General features: G+C 34.4%; 1 protein-coding gene across 1 annotated transcript in view; it reads left to right on the forward strand.

The window, feature by feature from the left end:
* TMEFF2 (transmembrane protein with EGF like and two follistatin like domains 2) overlaps positions 1 to 24038 on the forward strand; it is a 301414-nt gene that overhangs the window by 922 nt on the left and 276454 nt on the right. The window contains 3 exon segments of the mRNA XM_027771550.1: positions 1853 to 1962; positions 11273 to 11402; positions 17776 to 17802. Of these exon segments, the coding sequence (XP_027627351.1) occupies positions 1853 to 1962; positions 11273 to 11402; positions 17776 to 17802 (267 nt within the window).

Genomic DNA, 24038 nt, shown 5'->3' on the forward strand with positions numbered 1-24038 from the left:
GGTCTCTCACATGGCCAGCTGCAGTTTGATTCCTAGACCTGGTGACTTGCTTTCTCACTCTCTCTCTCTCTCTCGCGCTCTCTCTCTCTCTCTCACACACACACACACACACACACACACACCTTCCTTTCCTTGGCAGCAAAAGACATTATTTGTGCAGTCCTAAGAGACCCTCCTATCTCGCTTCCTTAAGCTCTTAGGTGGTAGACGGAAGTTGAGAAAAGAACCCTTCGCAGGTCTCCCAGGTGGGAGAGGGCATGGCTGATGCCGGCTCATGCTCAGGCCAGCGGAGGGCAGAACCAACATCTCAGGGCGCTGACTCCTCCGTTTATGGAAAGGATTCGGTGGAGTGGGTCAAGCGCTTTTGTTCACTTGGGTCCCTTTAGAATCTGAACGCAAGAGCTTGGCAAACTGAAGCCTCCTAATTAAATAGGGCCCGAGGATGAGAGTTACTGCACTCCTCTTAGCTGGCTTCGCATTTCAGTATGACAGCCTGTAGTATACCGGGTGGAATTGTGGTGTGATTTCATTGGCATTTTAAACTCCATTAACATGCCTGGATATTGTCCCCTAGGTCTGGTCTGTTCTAGTTTTAGCTAGTGCGTATGCAATTTTTCATCTTCTGTAAATATAATTCTCCCGTAGTTAAAGCTGGCTGTGAATAAAGTGGCTTTTAGGGATGTTATGTGAGCCAAAGTGTATGCAACTTTTGAGAGAAGGGGATGACCAACTGTAACTTATAGAGTGAAAGAATATATAGTCCTAGTAATTACTGGTGTAAATTCCAAGAAGAAAATTATTAGACATCATTCTAGTTTATCCTTTTTCAAGACAAGGTGACATTTACCACCCTGTTTGGTGTGGGTCAATAGATTGACTTTGTTCTGTTTTTGGCAGTTTCTAGATTTGAGATGTTTATAAAACTCAAAATATTTCTTGTTCTTCGTCCATGAGTACATGCATGTTAGTTTTGAAAGAAAAAAAAACGACTCTGCAAGTGCCTAGTCACCTTCTAAGTGCTTTATTATGGGGATATTAAACATTCAGCAAAATGAATTGTTTGAAATGTTGATGGATTTGTAGTCCCACAAGACTAGGTTTATTCCTCCTCCGCTATAGTATTGCTTTAGGAAATAAGTAACTGAAATTCAAATTAACATCAGCAATCAAGATGTATAACCAGATATCTTAAAGGAATCTGCAGAAACTAAAAGCAAACAAACAAAAACCCTAGTTTTCCAGGCAGATTGTCAAGAACTTGGCACCCCCTCCACCCCTGTTAACTTAGAGGTGATCAATCTTCATTTGAGCCAGACAGACCATCACAGAAAACACTGTGCCTGTTTATCTTTATTATTGGGGCTTCGTTTCCTCTTTGTCTGGAAAAAATCCAAATAAGGGTTGTTTCAGACCTTAAAGAGAAAAAAAAAAACAAAACCCTGAACATGGAGAAATGGTAAAACAGCATTCAGGAACCATAACCAATTATTTTCCAAAATTTGGAGTTCAGGGGTCATAAATATGATCCACCTAATGTGCAAAAAATAAGCCATCTAAGAAGCAAGTATTAAACTTTCATTCACTACTGTCAGTAATAACCCAATCTAAAATAAAATCGCACTATCCAAAAATATTAAAGGAGAATTGACCACAAAAGAATTGTGAAACATGGAAACAATTATTGATCATCGAATTTAATTTTGAGGTTATCAGTAGAGAGTAACCTAGCAATATAGTTGAGATCGTTGGAATGAAAATTTAGTGCAATTTTTTTAAAGCTTCAAGATATTGCGCTTTTTGGTTAAAATCTATAATATTTTTAATTGACTGCAGTGTTCTCTTTAAATTTGAGGTTATGATGACAGAGAAAATGATCTCTTCCTCTGTGACACCAACACTTGTAAATTTGATGGGGAATGTTTAAGAATTGGAGACACTGTGACTTGCGTCTGTCAGTTTAAGGTAAGAAGTCTTACATCTGCATTTTCTAATTCATTAACAAGACTACAAAGCAGGGATCTCCCTTTACAACCCATTACTTGGCAATTTATAGCTTTGCAAGCTAAGAGGAAAGCGGGCACCAAGAACTGAGTACTGGTGAGAAAGCCAACTGATGTCAAGAGATGTGGGTTTTTTGGAGAGGTGTATATGCCATCACCAAAAGACACCACTGGAGGTAGAAAGTTTCAGGTTGTGCTTTTGAGCAAAGGAAAACTGTTTCTCTGATTCTTCTAGCTACATTACATAATAGAAGTTATTTGACTGAGAAGTCAGTCTGACTGAGGTTAATAGTCAGTGGGTAAGAAGTGTGGATTTGTACTTTTGTGTGTTTTTTATTATTATTAAAGCTATTATCTTTTGATCTTATTGCTCCTTATTTTAGTGATCTTGGTTTTCATTGTCTTGGCACTCTGGTTAAGTTTTTAAATGAATTCTTTATTAATGTTACTTCAAAACTACCATGCCCTTCTGGAAATCATGGAACTTACCAAAGTATGCAACTTTTACACAAGTACCATATTCAGTTAGAACTGAATCTTCTAGTAGTCCAAAAGAGCGCATAGAATCACAAGTCATTCCAGGCCTTGTGTTAAATTCTTATTAATTAAAAACTTAAAAGGGGAGTTGGTATAATCAAAACTAGGCTATTATCATCTACTAAAGATGGAACTCTCAATACCATTATTGTAGTCGTTATCTAACGAATACTTTCCATTATGCAAATTATAAACTTACTTGTCTTCTCAAAATGTTCACATACCTTTAAATGGCATTGATGTTATACAGATATCCTATATTCATCCTTGAGTCTTTTTAATTACTTTTTAAAACACACTTGAAATATAAGTCTCAACCATGACATATGTATATTTTATGAGAATGCAAGAATAGAAAAACTTTTCCAAGAGAGTAAGCAAGATAAATAAATAAATAAATAGAAAAACTGAATAAAAACATCAAACGCAAATTCAGGCTTACATATTTTATTAAATATGTACTATTTAAAATGGTTGATGAAATTTTAATATTTATTTTGTATTCAGCCTCCCAATGAGAGATAAGGGAGTTCACATTTGAATGTTGAACAGCTTTCAGATCAGCTAGAAGCTCTTTAGACATCATTTTCTTCTTTCTAAGAAACACAATAAACAACTGTTATTTGTAAAGTGCACCACCTCCTGGTGGGTGGGTATTGTTATGACTTTACCACAGTCTTTTAGACTGTATTGCTGTGTTAGAAACATGTTCATGCATATTTAATATGCATGTGACACCAATTTCTAAGGTCCCCAGCTGCACTGAACAATGTAATTATGTTCTTTCAATGAACTACATGAGAGATGGAGCATGACTCCCCAATTCTTACTTTCTTTAAATGTTAACTAAAAAGGAAAAACAGTTGCATAAATCATTAATTAAAGGCTCATAGGACTTTGTGCATTTTTTTCCTTCTTTCAGTTTATGATACTCATAAATTTGTCCTGTGTCTATAACCAAGAGTAGACCTAGGAAGTGAGCTCATGAACATTGTAAAATGAATGTTCAGGAAGAATGTTCCTGAAATGGAAAGCCATGTTTCTAAGATTTCATCAAGAGAAAAGGAGTTGATAGCACTCTACATAGATGAATGCGACTAACAGAAACTGTACTTTTCTTATGAAAGAATTGTGTTTGGTTTTCAGATGCCAGGGAGGATTTCATAAAACTTTTATCAAACAAACAAAAAAAATGTGTTTTTCATACCTTGATCCACCAATTATCTTTGTCCTTAATCTAAAGAATTATTGACTGCAATACCTTTCTGGGGACCAATTAATATGAGTTTCAGTGAAATACTAAAATGTAAATTTTGTTTTTGTAATGCTTATAGTATTTTAGATTTACTACTGGATTACTATTGCTATTAGTTTGCGCTTTGCAATAGTTGTCAATCTGGCAGGAGAAAAGAAATATCTCCCTTATGGAAAATAGAGACTTCGCACATAGCAAAAATACAGAGTGGTTATCCTAAGTTGAAGATCAAAGAAAATGCACAAGTTATATGAAGAATAAAGGATAGAATATTTTAACATGAGAGTATCCTGATTCAGTTGTTTTATGATACTTTCACATAAATTTGAGTTTCTCTGGTTTTTGGTTTGGGGTTTCTTTGTATGTATTGGGTCATCGGAAAAATCATGACATATTTTTTCTATGCAAAAATGCATCGTGACTTTTCTGACAACTCAATATTTTACTCCAGTATCTGAAAAAAAGGAAGAGGTTCTTAAATGTATTTTTCTGTATGTGATTCTAAACTTCTGTTTCTCCTGTATTTTCAGATATGATGAATGATTTCATTCAAAATAGTATACAAGCTGTAGTTCTTCTGGCTGAGAGATATTTCAAAGAGAAATGAGCATATACATACATAATCTATAATATTTTACATTTTCGGCAATTATTGGAGCACTAAAGTGCACATATATCAGCCTTCACCTCTCTTAGACAATTTAAAATAAATCGATTTTTACAATTCAAAAATGAAGGGACTTCAAAATTGTTCTTGGAAAATGGAAGTACAAACTTTAGGTGCAAAAAAATGTGAAATACATTTCAATGAACTTTCAATATATATGTGTTTTCTATGAATTGCTTAAAGATTATTCAATTATCTTATTTATTTTTTACAGCTAGGTTAGATTTAGTTATTATCTCCTCTTTTTAAAGATTAGAAAATTAAGGCCCATTAGCACTGTCCCATAGTGGTGATCCTTCAGAAAGTATCTAAGTCTTTTGTCAGTCAGTCTGATTTCCTTCCAATGCATTATACATGCAGATAAAAACGTAAGTTAAATAATCAAAGACTCAGTTTATTGTAGACAATTTTTTGAAAGAATTATTCTATTTGACTTTATTAGTTTTTTTTTTCCATTTATTTATTGTAATATGACCTGAAAGGGAGGGAGAGAGGAAAAGAGAGAGAGAGAGGATGAGAAAGCAAGCTACCAAGTCTGGGACTAGAACTGTGGTCTGCTATGTGGGAGTTCAGTGCCCTTAACCACCATGTCACCTGCTAGCTCCTGTAGACAATTCTTAAGATAAAAGCTAATTCTTTGGTTATGTTATAAGTACCAGAAATGGTCTGCCATCTCATGTATCCTAACTTCCTATCTGTATACCAAGTTATACACTGGCCAACTATTAGGATATGCATTTGGAAACAGTAAATGGATGGATGGGTAAAGGAGTAAAGGTAGACTGGAAATAAGAAAGGAGAGTTAAGGGAGGGAATTGCATTATTCATAAATAGTGTTGGTCACACAATGACCAATCACTTTATAATATAAAAATATACTGAAACCTTTTGCTTTTTAGGTATTATCTAATTTGTGTATTAAATATTTTTATTTATAATGCATGCTGTAGATGTACAAATATTCAAGTTACTAAGGCTGTATGACAAATTTCCCAGAACTCAGTGGCTTAAGGCAATGACCATATATTTTGTACATGAATCTGCCATTTGGGCAGAGTTTAATGGAAACAGCTGTCTCTGTTCTCTTTGGCATTAACTGAGTAGAGGAGGAACTCAAAGACTTGGTGCTATACGCACTCAGGGATTTCACTCATATGTCTGGTCAACAGTAGGGGACCTAGTCCTTCTCCATGTTTATCTTTCCATATGAGTAGTTTTGGCTTCCTTACACTGGCTGGCTTTCAAGGGTCAGCACCCAGAGAGAGAGATAGAGCCAGGTAGAACTTGCTTTCTTCATGACTCTACCTAGAAAGTCACAGAGTCAAGTCCACCATAGTCCCAGTCCTACCAACTCATAAAATCATAAAATGTTTACATTTAAGAAATGTAGGAACAGAGAAATAAAAGTTAGTTATGGAATGGTCAAAGGATTGGAACATATGCAGTCTTTTTATCTTATTTCTTTTTTGGAAGAGAAATGTATCCTATCCCCTGCATTCTTTCTAAGCCTTTGACAACTGGGAATTTAACAGAATTCACTTAACATCTGTTCAGCACCTTCCACATGCCAGGTCTGTGGAAGGTGCCGACAATATATAAAATTTAAGTAATGCATATCTTCTAGATGCTGAAATCTCAGCTAAAATAATCCTTATTAACCAAACAAGCAATAAATCACATGAAAAATGTATCATTCAACTTTTAATCCACTTGCAACAAAAAATTTATATATTCTAGTGTGTCAAGTTATTGAATCTGCTGGTATGGTATGTAACTGATTTCTGAAGCAATATGGAAATTTTGGAACAAAATCATTCTATTGAAAAACACAGTTGGAAAGTAAACTGAAGATTTTTAAAACATCTTAAGAAAAATAAAATCACTTTTTCCCCTGAGAGGAAGTTTGTACAACACATACATTTATGGACCTAGCCATCTGGGCTTGAGTCTTGTTTTTCTCTTACCAGCCAACTATGTGGCCTTTAGCAAGTCACTTAACATCTCAGTCTGTCCCTTCTTCTGAAACTGAGCAGCTTCATGATTACCACTAAAATTTATTTCCAATAATTTGGTGTATTTTAATGGAGTAGTTACCCTATTTTTATGTTTTATATTATCCTGTTTCCTTCATTTTCTAATTCTAGAAAATCTGTGTTTTGATGTTGCAGTTGGGTTGTAGTTCTTATAGCTGAAATATATGATATGGGGGGGCCAGCAAGATATTGGGGGGCCAGCATCTGGCAGAGTAGTTGAGGTACTGGACTCCCCCATGACCAACTGACATTTGAGTCCCGGAACTGGCAGCTTGAAAATCACACTGAGCACAGGTGTGTGTGTGTGTGTGTGTGTGTGAATTCCTGAGAGGAGACTGGAGAAGGGATTACAGGTTGGCCAACTTCACTGGGGGGGGTGGGGGGTGATTTCTCACTTTTTCTCTCTCTCTTTCTCTTCCATGAGCACACAGGATCTATGATTTAAAAAAAGTCTAATATATATATATATGTATATTTGTGTGTGTATTTATATAATGTGAAATGAAAATACTTTACATTTATTTTTATAATTTATTCATTTATTTTTTTGAGGTATGGGTACTCACAACAGATTTCACCTGCCATAATCTACCTCTAGCTTCGGTCAGCCAGGATAAAAGGCATGTGCCCAGTGTGTACAGGGAGGCTTTGGATGTGAACCAGGACCTTCCCAAATGGTGTCAGTATTGTAAAGCATTGCTTTACCACCGTGCCACTACAGCTAGCCTGTTTCCTTCTTTCTTTCTTTCTTTTATTTTTTTTATTTTGTCTAAGTGAATATTACAACATATTTTGTTTTGAAACATGATTCCATTTATTGCTAAAATGTCCCAGGTAACCATTTCAAATGGAGAAACTAGTCTATAAACTTGTTACATATTTAACCATTGAGTAATAGACACTTGGTCCTACATACCAAGGCAGTGAGCGATATAGGAGAACTTAGGACCAGACTCACACTCTTGATCTTTAATGATTTAGATTATGCTTCCTCCTGGTGTTATTCATATTAATGAGGGTAAATCATGGTACTAAGGGCCAAAAACATTGTGCTGATAATCTACAGTTAAGCTCTTTACAGCTCTAGACAAATTTCCCTTTTGGCTTACGTGTAGAACTTGGCAGCTTTGTTTTTAGCACTATTCGAATTTGGCTTACTGCATCCTTCAGAAGCAGCATATGAGCACTTTATCAGTTTATTCGATATTTTAAGATGCATATCAGCATTGTGTACCAGCACTTGACAAAGATAATAAATATTTCCCACTCCTCACTGCTAGTCCAGTGATACTACATTATATTATCTACAAACATAAATGAGAAGGATAAAGAGAGAAATTGTAAGGGGAGAGAGAAAGATGTATCCAATTAATCTAAACACCGAGTACTGTAACCAGTGTTGGTGATGAGATTAAAGGGAAAGCAGGAGCCAGTCAGTGGTATGATGGTTAAAAGTGACTGCATTTCACATGACCGACCAGACAGTTCAAGTCTCAGACCCAGTAACTTGAGAAACACACTGGCACATGTGGCATGACCACTCCCCAAGAAGGGATGCTTTCTCTCTCCCTCTCTCTTTCCTCTGTCACTGATAAGCACACATGCCCTATGGTTAGTCAGCAAAAGTAAATAAATAAAAAGACTAACCAGAGGCAAGAATGCTGGGACTGACCAAGAGTAATTAGCTAATCCAGTCATCCACAGACCCCAATCTGTCTACTGAAAGGATCAGCAAAGTTATTGCCATAATGTTACCAGCTGTGTTCTTTCTAGTATCTCATCAGTGTCTTCAGATACCGTTGTAGTGTTAGTGTACATCTTACCTGTGTACTCTAGTCCTGGATCCAGGACGCAGCACATTTCTCACGCACTGTCCATCCACTTGAATCCCAGGCCATAGTTCTGCCCTAGCCCCATTTATTAGTCATTTCTTGAGTAATGCTCACTATAAAACTCAGCCCCTCACTGACCTTTTGCTATTGTCTTCGTTCTTGAGCAGTAACAGAGATGCTCAGTCTATGATTGGTCAGTTTTCAGACATAAATTATAAAAATATGCGTTTGGAAAGCTTGTGTAAGACAGCCCTAACAGAGGTATCATATGGTCAGCTGTCAGTTGCCCATTGAGTTAAATATTGGTGAGAGATTAGAGAGAAGTTCTAATCAAGTCTTTTTTTATAGGGTGGGAAGAGGGTGAGTAAAGGAGTAGAGTCTGAGGAAGGACATTAAGGAGAAAAATAGGCATAGTGTTAATGGGACAAAGAAATGGGGTATTATCTGTTGAAGATAACTTTAGAGTATTATCAGCTGGACTGGGGAGAAACGTACACATGTTGAAATCTTCACATTGCAAGTTAAATGATGTGACTGAATGTATAAAAGAACTTGAAATAATTTTTTTTTTAAAGTCACATAGATAGACTGCCAGTAGCGTAAGCGTGGAAAGGAAATATCATATAGAGGACTTCAGAATATCTAGATTATAAAGTGTAGGTGAAAAGACAAAGATGTCTATCATATGTGCAAAATTTTCCTTTTAGCAATTATGATCAACATGAAGGTCATACAATTTGGATTTACTGTTTGTAGAAAAAGAGATTACAATTAGCATAATGTTATATTTAAGTTTATGGTAATAAATAAAAAGTAATATTCATAAAGTATGACTATTTTCAGAGAATGTATAATTATACCAGTTATGAAATTGTAAGGATGATGAAATTATTATTATATTAAAGGCAAAGAATAAGAGTTAAATAGTTGACCAAGGATAAGGAAGTACAGGTATTTTAAAGAAATAGAGTGAAAGACGCTGGCAGGTGGTGTGATGGTTAAGGTGTTGGACTCTCATATGGTTGACCATGGTTCAAGTCTTGGACTTGGAGGGTTACTTTCTCACTCTCCCTCTCTCTCTCTCTCTCTGTCTCTGTCTCTTTCTGGGTCAAATTGAATAATAGTAAAAAATAAATAAAATTAATAAATAATTATTTTAGAAGAATTTTAAAAAGAATAGAGTAAAAAATAAATCTTATGTTTCTATGAATCAGATTATCACTTAATTGAGAATTTAGTTTGGTTTGATTTTGTCTGTCTTTTAGTTAAAGTTTACTTATGAAAAAGTTTTAGGTTTATTATCAAATGTATTAAAACTTTCTGGGACCAGCAGATGGCTTAATGGCTACATCACTGGACTCCTACATGGCTGACTGCGGTTCGAGTTCCAGACCAGGTAGCTTAAAACACTTGCTGGGTGTATGTGCATGTGTTCTCAAAATCCCAAGGGAAGAATGGAGGAGAAGGGATTGCAACATGACCATCCTCCCTGGGGCTGATTGCTCACTCTTTGTATCTCTGTCTCTCTCTGTCTCTCCAGTAAGCACACATGCACTACAGCAAAAATCTCTCTTAAAAAATATTCCTACTCGGGACCAGCAGTTAGCATAATGGCTATGTCACTGGACTCCCACGTAGCTGACCGTGGTTCACGTCCCAGACCCGGTGGCTTAAAAAAACTCACGCTGGGCACATGTGTGTGCATGCACAAGATCCCAAGAGGAGAATGGAGGAGAAGGGATTGCAGCATGGCCATCCCCCCTGGGGGGTGATTTCTTCCTTTCTGTCTCTCTGTCTCTTTCTCTGTCTGTCTGGCAAGGGCACACGCCCTATAGCAAAAACCTCTAAAAAAAAATTCCTACTCATCTCAATAGATCATTGATTTATTTTGTATATGTTATCAATATAACATATACACATAAAACAATTCAAATAATTTAATTATTGTAGAAAACAGAAAACTGTTTTTATACATATCTGTGTGTAGGATTTCTGGCATAGATGAGCATTTTTTAAGAATCATCTCGATCATTACATTTGTTATAATTAAACAATGAAGCACATCAGTAGTAGTAATCATGAGATAATCACATCCCTGGCGTAATTAGCAGGTATAGGACACAGCCAAGTATCTCTAATGCCTTAGAGTGTGATTATATTACGATGACTTAACTCTGTAGGTTGCCTAATTTTCACTGTAAATGTGAATATTTTTGTAATGAGGTTGTTTTTAAAGTGAATTTTCTCTTTATGAAATATATGTTAATAGTCATACTTTGGAGTTAGTTAAGTTATGTGTAGTTCAGTAGTTCAATTTTTCCCTGCATTTTGGTTGTTTTTTTCCCCAGTCTATATCTACATTAATATCCGATGGTCAAATATGTGTATATATATATGTATACACACACACATACACACACACATTAGTAAACAAATATCCTATCTAAATATTTAGAAATTTGTAAAGTTTAAAATTCAATAGACAAAAAAACAACAAAAGAGTAACTGGTTTCCTTGGCATTTCAGGTATACACTCCTGCTGCAAATACTAATAAATGTTAACCTGGTTTTGAATAGCTTGAATATTGTACCTTTTTTTCTCCCACCCAGTCAGGTAGGACATATATCAGAAAAACGATATTAAATATTATTGATAAATTCTTTGCTATGTCTGTTACCTGCTGCTTATCTAATCACTGTTGAAATCTTCTGATCCATTTAGATACTTCTTCCCACCTCCTATCTAAATCAAATGATTAGCTGACCACATTGGCCTAGTCTTTGTGTATCTTTGGATGATGGCCATGTAAGGCCAGGGATTAATGGGATAGGACAGGGATCACTGAAAATGAAGATGATATTTCTTTGTAAATGAGTATTTCTGTTCAGGATGTTCAAGGGGTGCAAACTCCAGCACTAAACACAGGTTTCTGTCTCTGTGTTCCCAGTGCAACAATGACTACGTGCCTGTGTGTGGCTCCAATGGGGAGAGCTACCAGAATGAGTGTCACCTGCGGCAGGCCGCGTGCAAACGGCAGAGTGAGATTCTCGTGGTGTCAGAAGGATCATGTGCCACAGGTTGGTATATGATTCTGCTTTAAACCTGGATCTGAACCCCGAAACCATGTCTCCTATGTATTATTTCTATGTAAATAATTCAGATTATATAGTAAATAGAAAGCCTCTTACTCTTTGGTTCAAAGTATGCACTCTTATTCTTTGTCTTTTTAACGTTTCGAATTACTTCTAAAAGAAAGATGAAATCTACCATAAGGGTATTAGTAGATTTAAATACATAATGAAATGCCGACAACTGAATAAAAGTCTAATTTAATTAGAAACTTAGATTAACTGCTCAGGTGCCAAATATATATTAGGTTATCAGGAATGTCGTGACGTATTTTTCTATGCAAAAACGCATTATGACTTTCCCAACAACCCAATAGAAGTCGATTTATGCAAGGGTTAAATTGGTGTGTTTCAGTGTTATCTGCTGGAGGGTAGCTTTGCAGGTTAATGTTCTGAAGTTAGTATCTCACCTTAAGAGCTCTACAAAATGTTCTTGCTATTTAGCAGATTGTCCTGAAGAAGGTGTTGATGATAGACATAATTTCTAAAGATAACTGTCCTTTCTGACATGGTTAATCTATAATTCTACACAGTTTTTTAGTTTTGTTATACCCAGAATACTATAAAGAAAGTGAGGAAGGAAAGTGACTTCAACTTCTCTTTAGATTTTCAAATTTTCCTTTTGTATATAGTGGTCGTTAAAGCCTAACAGTATTATAAGCAGAAACAACCAAGAGGAATAAAACCCAGCTTGATAAAAAACAATGCTTTAACTGGAGCTGAATTTTCAGGTTATATTTGAGTTGTAAAAGTCATATGTATTGAAGCTTTAGTGTCCTAAGATAGCTGTACTTAGTGGAAAATAAACATCTTTCTGGAAAACTATAAATGTTTTTCAGAGAGATTTTTGCTATAGGGTGCTCACACTAGCTTGGAGAGGCAGACAGAGACAGTGAGAGAGAAAGCAAGAAATCATCCCTCAGGGGGAATGTCCACGCCACAGTCCCTTCTCCAGTCCTCTTGGGATCTTGGGCATGCACACACACACTCCTAGCATGAGTTTTAAGTTGCCGTGTCTGGGACTCGAACCACGATCGACTACGTGAGAGTCTAGCAACGTAACCATTACACTATCTGCTGGTCCCGGAAGATTATAATTTCTGAGAATTTTGATGTTATATACATACTTAGGGGAAAAAATTGGTTTGTTGGGGAAGTTACGGCACATTTTTTGCATAGAAAAATATGTCGTGTCTTTTCTGATGACCTAATAATATAAACTGTAACTTCCCCCAAAAACGGAAATAGATGATACTGAAATGTCTATTTTATTCAGAAGTTTTTCTTAGGTAAGAGATATTTCTATTTTATGATGTTACATTGAAGGTTAAGAGTTTGGAGGTTGGGTGGAGCAGAATGGAAAATGACCAAGAAGAATATTCTTTAAAAGGTTATCTTAAGCCTTTTGATTGTTAGTAATTGATGGTATTCCAAGTTGTATTGGTGCTATTGATGTTTCTAAGTATTGGAAGAAGAGAAAAGTATCATTTCTATGGACCATGATGCGTGTTTTGGGTTTTGGTTTGGTTTTAAGTAGTCATTTCTCCTAAAGGGTTCTTTGCCTCAAGATGTGAATGCCCTTCCAGGAAGGTGTCTTGGAGGCAAGCAGGACTGGTATCCCACTTGCTTCTTATTTGCTAGAGCAAGCAGGTCATTGCTGCTTTATCTGTGAGTGAAAAGTCATGAATAAAAGTGACATCAACATGAGAACGACTTGGCAGGCTTCCTGAGCGGGGAAGGAGAACCAGCATACTATTTTCATATTAAGGAGGGGAGAAATAGATAAGGACTACAACTGACTATGACAAAAATCAGTCAGCCCTATGTAAGAAACAAAACATGAAAAAAGACATTTTGGGACAAATGGAACGGGAAAATGTGGATCTCTCAACTCCCAGAAACCAGGAAGGATGTAGATAAATATCATAGAGTGCTGGGGAAAGGATTTGCTTTTCCAAGATCTTGGAGGTGATATGCTTTGATAACAGCCAAATAAGGAATAGCAGGGAATAGCCATACTGAACAGACCAGAAGTTATGGTTCTGGCTAAGGTATTTGATAGCAAATCTCTCTTTCTTACTTGCCAACCTCCACATTTTCGGCACATATGATCACATTCTCCTGATTCATTCAAGTTTCCATTCTAGTCCCTGATGTGCTAGTTATACTATGAAAAAAAAAAATACTTAGCCAAGTAGAAAATTTAATCACAATTGAGTAATCTGTCCTTAGCTCATTTTCATACTTAGATTTCTACAGAATTTAATTAGCAAGCCAGTCTTGCTGAATGCATCTTCCATTGAGTTGTAAATTTAAAAGACTTTTGATCTGAATAATGACAGAAAGACCAAAGTAATTTTGATTAACCAGGTCTGACTGTAAATAAATTGGAATTCTGACTTTTGATCTGGAAGGGATTCTCATTCTCTTCTTTATGGATTTTCTGTTTATGTTTTAATGCTATTTGTGGAGGTGGCAAGTTGTGATCTTTAGAAATAATTGGGGCTGTCAGGTGGCATGGTGGTTAAGGACGCTGGACTCCCATATGGCCAACCATGGTTCAACTCCAGGACCTAGCGGCTTGTTTTCTCACTTTCTCTCCCTCTCCCTCTCCCTTTCTATTCCAGTTAAAATAAATAAATAAAACAAAGTTAAATAAAATAATTCTTTAAAAAATAAATAAAGGCAGTAAAAGCTAAAGCTTTTTTTGTCCAGAAGATGGATTCCTAGTGGACAGTTGGCTCAATGGTATCACTGTCAATTTAACATTTTGCCTTGAAAAAAGGCATTGACTGGGATCCCAGACTCAGGTCCAACCATATGACTTCTTTTCCTCAGGTGTTTCTGGTTCACTAATAAGACTTCAGAAGGCTGCTTATCTAGTTTGGCAAGATGACTCATCTTATAATAGAGATGACATTAAAGCTTCCCATAACATTTTCAAAATGATACTATATGGACTTCAGTGACTTTTTTTTTCAGCCTATTTATCTTTCCCCCCTAGCTATTTGAATTGAATTGAATTGAATCAAATCAAATGCTAATTGTCTCAGGACCATGTCCCTTTAATTTCTAGAAACATACGAGGGGATTTTTAAATAGCTCATGGAAAATAGAATTAAAGAATGAGTTTATTTTAGTTGCAAAAACATTTTAAAACCATGCATGGCTTTTTCATAATACATGTTTTTATAAGCTTTTTGAAAGCCTATACAATCTAAAAATACTACTACCATTTTTTTGCTATTTATCAGTTATATGTATTCCTTAGAAAACATATAGATGAATAGAAAAGATGTTTACTCAATATTTTAATGTTCCAGAGAGTGCTTCAGTATTTAAAATATACTTTTGTGCAGAAAGCCTCAGAATAATTCAATGAGATACACATCACTATACCCACTGAAGAGAGGAGGAATAAGTCTAGGAAGGTTGAATGACCTTCCTTAAGTCACCCAATGAGCAAGGCTCAGAGCTTGGAACCATGAGCTTTTATGTACTTTCTTTTATGTGCATGTTATAAATGATGAACAACACTTGTCCTTGATTTAAGTTTATCATATTAATAGGAAATTAAAATGAAACTATGGCACGTTCAACTTAAATACAGGTAGAGTATATTGTCACTATAACAGCACAACTTGTTATTTAGCTCTTGATGATCATGAGTAATACTAAATTAGGCTTTCAAATTAATTCAAATAAATTAATTAAAATGTTATCTCTGAAAGTATACAAAAGAAACTTGACAAACATAAACAGTTCAAGCACTGTTCTGTCCAAAAGAGAGAGTGCTGTAACTTATGATCAGTTCATTTAGAAAAAAATATTCTCTTATTACAGAGATGAGTATATCAGCCTTTATTTTTTTATTTATTATTTTTTGGAGAGGTTTTCGCTATAGGGCGTGTGCGCTCGCCAGACAGACAGAGAGAGACATAGAGACAGAAAGCGAGAAATCACCCCCCAGGGGGGATGGTCACACCGCAATCCCTTCTCCTTCATTCTCCTCTCAAGATCTTGGGCATGCACGCACACCTGCCCGGCATGAGTTTTAAGCCACTGGGTCCGGGACATGAACCGCGGTCGACTACGTGGGAGTAGAGCGACATAGCCATTACACTAAATGCTGGTTCCCATATATCAGCCTTTCTTGATCTGCTATCATTAAACTGTCAAATCATATGATTAAAATCTTTGTTTGATTTTACATGTACTAAGAAGAGTTTTTATTATAATTGCTTTACAAAGTAGATTGCTTTTAAGGGAAGGATATGTGGGCCTAAAGATATATACATGTCCAGTAGCATTAACAGATAATTAGTGACTTCACAGTCTTGCGTAACACAATGCTAGACCCTGTGACTATAGTTAATGTGTATCTCCATCAAGACTGACAATTAAAAGTATTGCTCCTTCCTGGCAGTGATAATGACATAATATGATAATAAAGAAGAGTTTTGGGGAGGTATCTATACTCTATATGTATCAGCCTTCTGTGACTTCTTATATACAATCCCTTTTTCTATGTGATGCTTTTAATAACGTGTCATAAAGGGAAACAAGTAAAATAAATAACACATTATTTTAATAAGGTGAAAAATAAAACACATAGTTATAGACATGACATTTGATAGAAGGCTTGAAATTTTAATGTGGATGAGGGCATATCAGACAGAGAATACCAATGCTAATTTATTTCCCAATATAAACATTAAAACTAAATAACCAAATGTATTTAAGATGAAAAGAAGTGAGGAGACATAGGAAAGATGATGTCTGTACTTCACAGGTAAAAGGATATGTAAACTCAATGGTCTTGACTCCAACTAGAAAAGTGGGTGTTTCTAGGTACCAAGTTCTAAGAAATAGATGGCTTTGTCAACTTGTAATTATGTAGGAAGGAGGGAAGAGAAGTAAAGAAAAAACAATTCAGAAAACAGGGCATTATTTTTTCTGCCAGCATCACTTAGTGAATATCCAAATGTTAAGATTTAATGCTGGTAGGGACAGGGAGGCAAAGCATTAATGGTACAAAGAGGTGTGGTATTATCTGTTGAAGATATTGTGTAGTTTTATCAACTGTAATAGGAAGTAATGTTCACCTGTTGAAATATTTACTTTGTAAGACAAATAATAATGTGATTGAATGTATGAAAGAAAATGAAATGAAAATAAATAAATAAAAAGAAAGATTTAGTGCTAAACAAAGTAAGCCAGATTATCAGAGACAAACACTGTATGTCCCTGCTCAGTACTAACTGTCTGCATTCTATGATAGAAATTATTAGACCTGGATATATATAATGGTAGAGAAGACAAGTGTGCATACCAGACTCTCTAGAGGAGGTTGGTGGATATCAGAATTGGGTGGGAGAATCTTAGTGAGGTAGGACTTGACATACATAAGAGTGTAATGCATGGTTTTGAATATATTGTGCATATATTGTGTGCTATAATTAAATGTACAAAAAATAAAAATGATAAAGGCAAAATGTAGGCTCATTCTTCAGCTGATTTCAAAAACAAAGGATAATTTATTTGCAGATAGAATCATCCACAATTGTGGTATTTTTAAAGCATGTTGGCTATTATATGAAAGATATACACTTTAAACTGTTTCTTTGTTCATATGGAACTTGTAAGAATATAAGTATAATTATATTTATTTGCCACATGTATTAGATTGTTCAATTTAAGCCTTACTGATGTAAACATCTCCTTTTCAATTTTTATTTTTGTTAAGTTTCCCAAATTCAGCATAATTAAAATAAAAGTGGGAGAGATTTTGCAAAGTCAAGTTAGAAATTTTTCCACAACTGGATAATTTTTTTTCATTAATTCTAAGAATAAAAGTGACGAGACCAGAGTTGGCATAATTGCTATGTCGCTGAATGCCCATGTAGCCAATCGCAGTTCGAGTCCTGAACCTGGTGGCTTAAACTCACTCTGGGAGTGTGTGCGTGCGTGCCCAAGATCCCGAGAGGAGAATGGAGGAAAAGGAATTGCAGCGTGGTCATTGCCCTTGGGGGGTGACTTCTCGCTTTCTGTCTCTCTGTCTCTGTCTGTCTTTCTAACTAGTGCATGCGCCCTATAGCAAAAACCTCTAAAAAATAAATAAATAAAAATGACAGAGAATGTGTAAGTATAATATGAAATGTATAATAGAAACTAAATTCAATTGCTGTGAATATATATTTTCAACTTAAATATTACTAATTTTATGAAATAATGATATTATGGTCTTAAAAAAGTAAACTGAACAATGCTACAAATATTTCAAAATATGTTTTTGAAACAAATATAAATTTTTTCCCCATAGATGCAGGATCAGGATCTGGAGATGGAGGTAAGAACTTATTTTTTTTATATTTTGGAGACTTAAAATGAAGATTATTGTGGATATTTACTTACATATTTTTCATTACAGGTATCTAAGAAAAACTTACATTTGTCATAGGAGAGAAAAAAGATATAAAAATTTCATTTTTTATATACTAATATATATACCATGCTAATTATTTGGTATAGTTATGAATCATTCAGTTTCCATTTACTCTTCCTTGTTTATTCATTAGTGTGTGAGTTATCTTTGAGACAGAATATCATGATCTCAAAATCCCCAAGAGAGGTTTTCAACTATATTTGGCAAGGCAGAATAATTGCTAGGTTCTGATATTAACACATACATAGCTATCATGTAGACAAAGTCTGATTACATTTATCATTTGAAATGGAAAGATTTTAGCTCATAAATGAAAAGTAATAAAGTGTAATTTATTTAAAAAGTAATAAAGTATAATTAATTATACTTTATGCCAATGAAAATAAGATATTGGGCTGGCCCCATTGCACAGTGGTTAAAAGAGCTCAATCCCACATGGCTGACCACAGTTGGAATTCCTGACCCATCCCATAGCTTGAAAAACACAGTTGAGTGTATGTGTATGTGCCACAAATCCTGACAAGATGACGACATGGAGAACAGATTGCAGTGTGACCACATCCTATTTGGGGGTGCTTTCTTCCTGTCTGTCTCTGTCTCTGTCTCTATCTCTTTCTTTTGAGTGAACTTGCCCTCTGGCTTTAAAAAAAGAAAATAAGATATTACCTGTTTCTTTTGTTAAATTAACCTTTAGGGTTGTTGTTGTTGTTTCATTCTGTTTTACTAAAATTAGATGTATGTCTAACTAGTTTTGTTTAAGGGCATAATCAGAGAGAGACAGAAACCTTAAGTTTGATCTGTTGTACTTATGCCAAATAAATATTTTATTTCTAGATTAAACCATCACTGTTTATGTCCCAAACATTTTTCCAAAGGAAAGCTAAATGAAAGTCCACTGTCATACAACAGAGCCAAAACATAACAAAACAAACCTTAGATATAATGTCAAGGTTAATAAAAAGAAAATGAATAAAAGTATAAATGTACACTCAAAACCTCAAGTTGTGCAAACTAATTAAATGTGCAACTCCAACTAAACTTAAGTTTTTAGTACAAAAATCTGATAAAAGATAAGTCAAAGAAGGTCTTGAGTTCAAGAATGTGTGTTTTATCTAGCTTAGGAAATACTGGAAAGATTTATCAAGTGATCTTATGTAATGAAACGTGAAACTAGTTTAAATAAACACCCAGAGAACACAATCATTGTTGCATATTGGAGTACATTTTTCCCCATAAAGACCACAACTGGGTAGGATTCAAGACTCAAGTATGGAATGTATTTTAAAGTCACATGTTAATCATTTGGTATATGGACAGCCTCTCTCTATGTCTCAGAATTTTTTTTTCCCTCTCTGATTAGTATAGTATTTCCAAGAAAGCTTCTCTAGATGTTTTAAAAAGAGCTTAGAAGAATGGATTAAGTCTTCTAAAAAAAAAAAAAAAAAAAGAGAGAGAGAGAGAAAAGGCAGATGCTTGAGTAGATGTGTCACTGTTGGAATATTACAAAATCAATTTTTAAAATATTGTTTCCATAAGGAATTTTTCTATGAAAAATTTTGTGTATTTTCTGTTTAGTTTTATTGTAGATTACTTAATTTGGCAGATACTGTGTTGAAATGTGCATTGTTCCATTGTTCACTCAGTAAGTCTTGCTTATTTTCTAGTTTCTTTAAAAACAAAACAATACAAACCAGACCACAGAACTTATAATGTCTATGTTTATCTTTCTGTGAAAGCATAAGCATATTTTAATACTCAAATAACCTATCACAGCATCCAACGTTTTTTCATTTTTAAAAAGAACAACAGTATGTGTTTTGGAGACGAAGAGTTTCTAGCTTTTGTCCATTGTTATTAGCACATGCACCTGGAAGTGAAGTCAAATTCGCTCTTCTTTGCATTTTACATATAAATCTTTGATTTATTAGGTTGTCCCATGATCTGAATAAGGGTTTTTTTTTTTTTTTTTTTTTTGGTAAGGAACTTAATTTAATCTCAGAAGTGTGACATTTGATCCTGCAGGGCGTATATCCCTGCACAAGACAAAGAGACAAAGTGAGAGAAAGCGCCTTCCAAATGGGGTCTAGTCACACTGAAATCCTTTTTCTTCCAATTTTCTATCCTGTCAGGGTGCATCTGGTAGGATTTTTAAGCCACGAGGGCAAAGACTTAAACTTTGATGAGCCACGTGTGATCCCACTTAAGTGCTACAGTACAGGGCCAACCTCCTCTCTCCTTTCCTTTCCTTTTTTTTTTTTCTTTTCTTTTTTCTCTTTTTTTTTTTTCTTTTTGTCTCTTATAGGTGTTACGTAGTATCTTGGGGAAAACAAAACAAGACAATGTCTTAAAAGATGTTTACTTTATGAAAAAACTGAGCATATAACCCATCTAATTCTGAATTGTACTTTCTTAAATAATTAGTCTGAAAATTATGGTAATGAGTATTTAGTCCTAATTGCATTAAATTTTATTTTTTTTAATCAGAGACTGAGGAATGTTCTTTTTGAAACATTGTGTTTCCTTGCTTTTTTGTTCTACATGCTATTTTGCTCTGAAATACTAGTGATTTAAATTTTTAAAAATTACTTACTCTATTACGAGATGCCCAGAAAGTTTCATAATCAGAACCTAAAAACCTAGGTTATAGTGGCATGCACAAGTTCTATTAACATATCTGTATTGGGTTATTCATACACAATATTTTTGACTTGCTACCTCTTTAATACAGAGAATAGACTTGTCTCTGTATTTTTGATAGTTTCTATTAGCAAAGTTTCAGAAGGGCTTGAATCAGTTTCTTTTGAATTAACCAGAAATGATTGGGTAACCTGTGAATGTTTGGCTAATCCAACGATGTAGCTAGTGATTGTTATAAATGGTCTCAAGACAATGTATTCTCAGTAATGAGTATTTGGCTAATAACTGGGTCATCTTTGCAAGCAATTTGGATAGTTAATGGTTATTCTTCTAATTTCTTATTTTAACAAAGTTAATATAATTCCCAAGTGCAGTGCATTGATCTGAATAGTGAACTGAACAAATTAACTTGCAAAACATTTATCATGTGTGACTAACATAAATGATATCATTAAAACTCCAAATCTAAAATCATTTTTAAAATACATCAATTTTTACTCTTTTTAGATTGTCCTATATTTTTAAATGAATGAATATTACATTAGCAGTGAAGATGAGACCTGATTATTTTAAAAACAATTTAAGCACAACCTATTTTGCACAAGAGCATATTTATCATTTGCTGCATTTGAGGGAACAGTTTTTACTACATTAATAAAAGAGCTATAAAGGTTTCATAAAATTTATGTTAACTTGTTAGTATACATTTTATAGGGAGTTCAAAATCTTTAACTATTGACCTATTTATTCAGATGAAACTATTCAAATGGGTAACTTTATTTAGGGAAAACAGGTTTACTGTGTCTGACATGGTCTATAAATGTGCATTCATTCACAAAAGTAGTTTCTAGAGTAATAAGAACTAAACACTACATACAAACCCCAAAGGTAGGGCTCTCTATTTCAATTACTGTCGTTTAGTGTTTAAGAAAGCTCTTCAGTTAAAAAATAATAATAATTTTGCATTATTAGTTTTAAAAATAAGACCTGCTATTTATGAAATTTTGTTTTCAATCAAAATGGTTGGTTGGCAAAGTATATCAAGTAGTCTTTTTGTATAGATTCTCATTAGAAAAAAATTCAGGATAAACTATAGTTAAATGTAAACTGTGTCATTCAAAGGTAACATGTTGACCATGTTCTAAAAATTTGAGAAAATGATTGAAAGAAAAAGATTAGTGTTGCAAGTACTTATATATATGGAGATTTAATGTTGTAAATAAAAAAGCGGGTGTATGTAGGAGGGATAATAACCTCTTATCCACCCACAGACTTCCTTAAGCAACAAATACTGCAGAAAGAAAGTATTAAAGAGGCCTCCTCTCAAAATCCAGTGGTGTGTGGGTGGCTCACGGATAATTTTTAACCCATGCTCTTCTCTCAAAGTCTTTCAGTGATAGAGCAAGCTTGGACTATTTTAAATCACTCTCTCTTAAAGATATTTCTGAATTCCTTGAGCTTTGGCTAGATTGTTAGAAATAAATAGTAAGTCAAATAAAATAGAAACTATATTTTAACTGTTAAAATAATGTGCATGTATTATCCTTATCCTGTTGTACACTGGGCAAAATCCACACTTTAAATCAATTTTTATGGGAGTTTGTATAATTCTGTTTTTAGAAATGAATGTATCTAAGATAGCATAAGTGCAGTGGGTACATTTTTATTTCATGAGGTGAAGAAAAAGAGCACTGGATCGATATGATTATGTACTTTGAAGAGAAATCTTTAATAGATTGTCAGGTATGTACAGCCACAAGTAAAATTGAACTCGTATCTATGTCTTATAAAGAAATGAATATGAATTATCCAGATAATTGTTAGAACTTCAGTGTAGAAAGCCAGTTGAGGTATTCTTTTTATTTAATGAAAAAGTTTCTGTGCAAATTATATATTATTCTGGATGTCCATTTACTTCCTATACATCTCGGATAGTTCAAGAAAGATTTACATTGTAACAAATTATAGATGTTAGGCTGCTATTTCTGATTAGGTGTGTTGTTTTTTATTTTTTTAAATGACAAAAACTATTGTAGCAAGTTTAAAAACTTGAAAATCAAGTTCTTAAAAAAAAACTGTCTTTCCAGTGTGGATTTGATAATATTTGGAATTCCATTGACTTGAATAAACCCAATATTAACCTGGGTACCGTGGTGAGATTTCTGGAGTGGTAAAGATGAATATGACGCAGTTCTCTATACTGGAGGAGATTACATGTAAATTCTCTTCTCAGCACACAATGGGGAAAATTACGATTCTAATTATGAAAAGAAAAATAATCCCCTGTAGAAATAAATTGTTAAATATACTATAAATACAAGGAACTGAATATTCATTCTGTAACATAGTCTTACATAAGACTAAGTACTTCTGTTTTTGTTATTTCCTGTGTTGTTGTAATCATTCCCTGTCCAAACCACATTTGTGCCTTCTCCTCTCTCCTGCTATGGTCGGGTTCTGGCAAACACAATATGTCTCGCCATGTTTTTTTATCCATTGGATTCACATTACAGCCAAAGTCTGACAGGCATCAATTGTAAGCAGCTTCAACTGAAATATTGATTCAATAAGGAAATTCTACTAAGCATGCAGAGTCTGAGATTCTTCCAAGGCAATACATATGGGAAAAAGGAGAAACTCTGCCCTCTTTCGCTCTCCCCCACCTGAGCGCTGATGTTTTGCTTAGAGCTTAGCGTATAGCCATCTGAACCTCAAGTGAAATCTTATCTCAGCTTTTCATGGGCTGGAATCCATCTTGCTTTCTCTTTACCTCGAAGAGAAACAATATCGCCATAGAGTAATGAAATTGAGGTAGAATGAATGAGAAACACGTAATGGATAGCAAAATTGGCAGAATATAAAAAAGCAAACAGAGGGAGGGAGACAAAGTGAGAATGATGGAAAATGAAAAGAAAGGAGAAAGGAACCTTTGTTATAGACATAGCTGTAGTTCATTTTCACGCATGAATACCATTTTCTAAATAAGAGTAGCTGTTTTTATACAGTAGAGCAGTAATAGTTCTATGGATTTCTAGAGATTGCTTGGGAATGTGAAATGGATGCTACAAACTTTTTTGTCTGAATAATCCATATGGAATTTTTTAAACTACATGGAGGAAAAGAAAGTTAATCATCATGTATAGTGTGATAAAAATCACTTTGGATTATGAACCAGGAGATTTGCATCCTGGATTTTTAATTGCCTTGAAAGATGCCTATTTGATTTTTATACTCAGTTTCCTTGGAGATTCATTTATTTCATCAGTAAAACAGAATAATATCTACTTATAAAAAAGATAATTATAATAAACTAATGCAAAGAACTTTGAACTGCAAAAAATTAAAAATGAAATTAAAATAATTCACATTACCTTTGCTCTTTATTCCCATTCACTCTAACTAAGAATATAATTTCTCTGAAGAGTTTAATTAGAATTTTGAATCTTTTAATTAGTGATTTTAAGTCCATGGTTTAAAGTATTGATGCTGGGATAATAATAACT

The sequence above is a fragment of the Tupaia chinensis genome, unplaced genomic scaffold (genome assembly GCF_000334495.1).
Source record: "Tupaia chinensis unplaced genomic scaffold, TupChi_1.0 Scaffold000225_1, whole genome shotgun sequence".
NCBI lineage: Eukaryota > Metazoa > Chordata > Mammalia > Scandentia > Tupaiidae > Tupaia > Tupaia belangeri.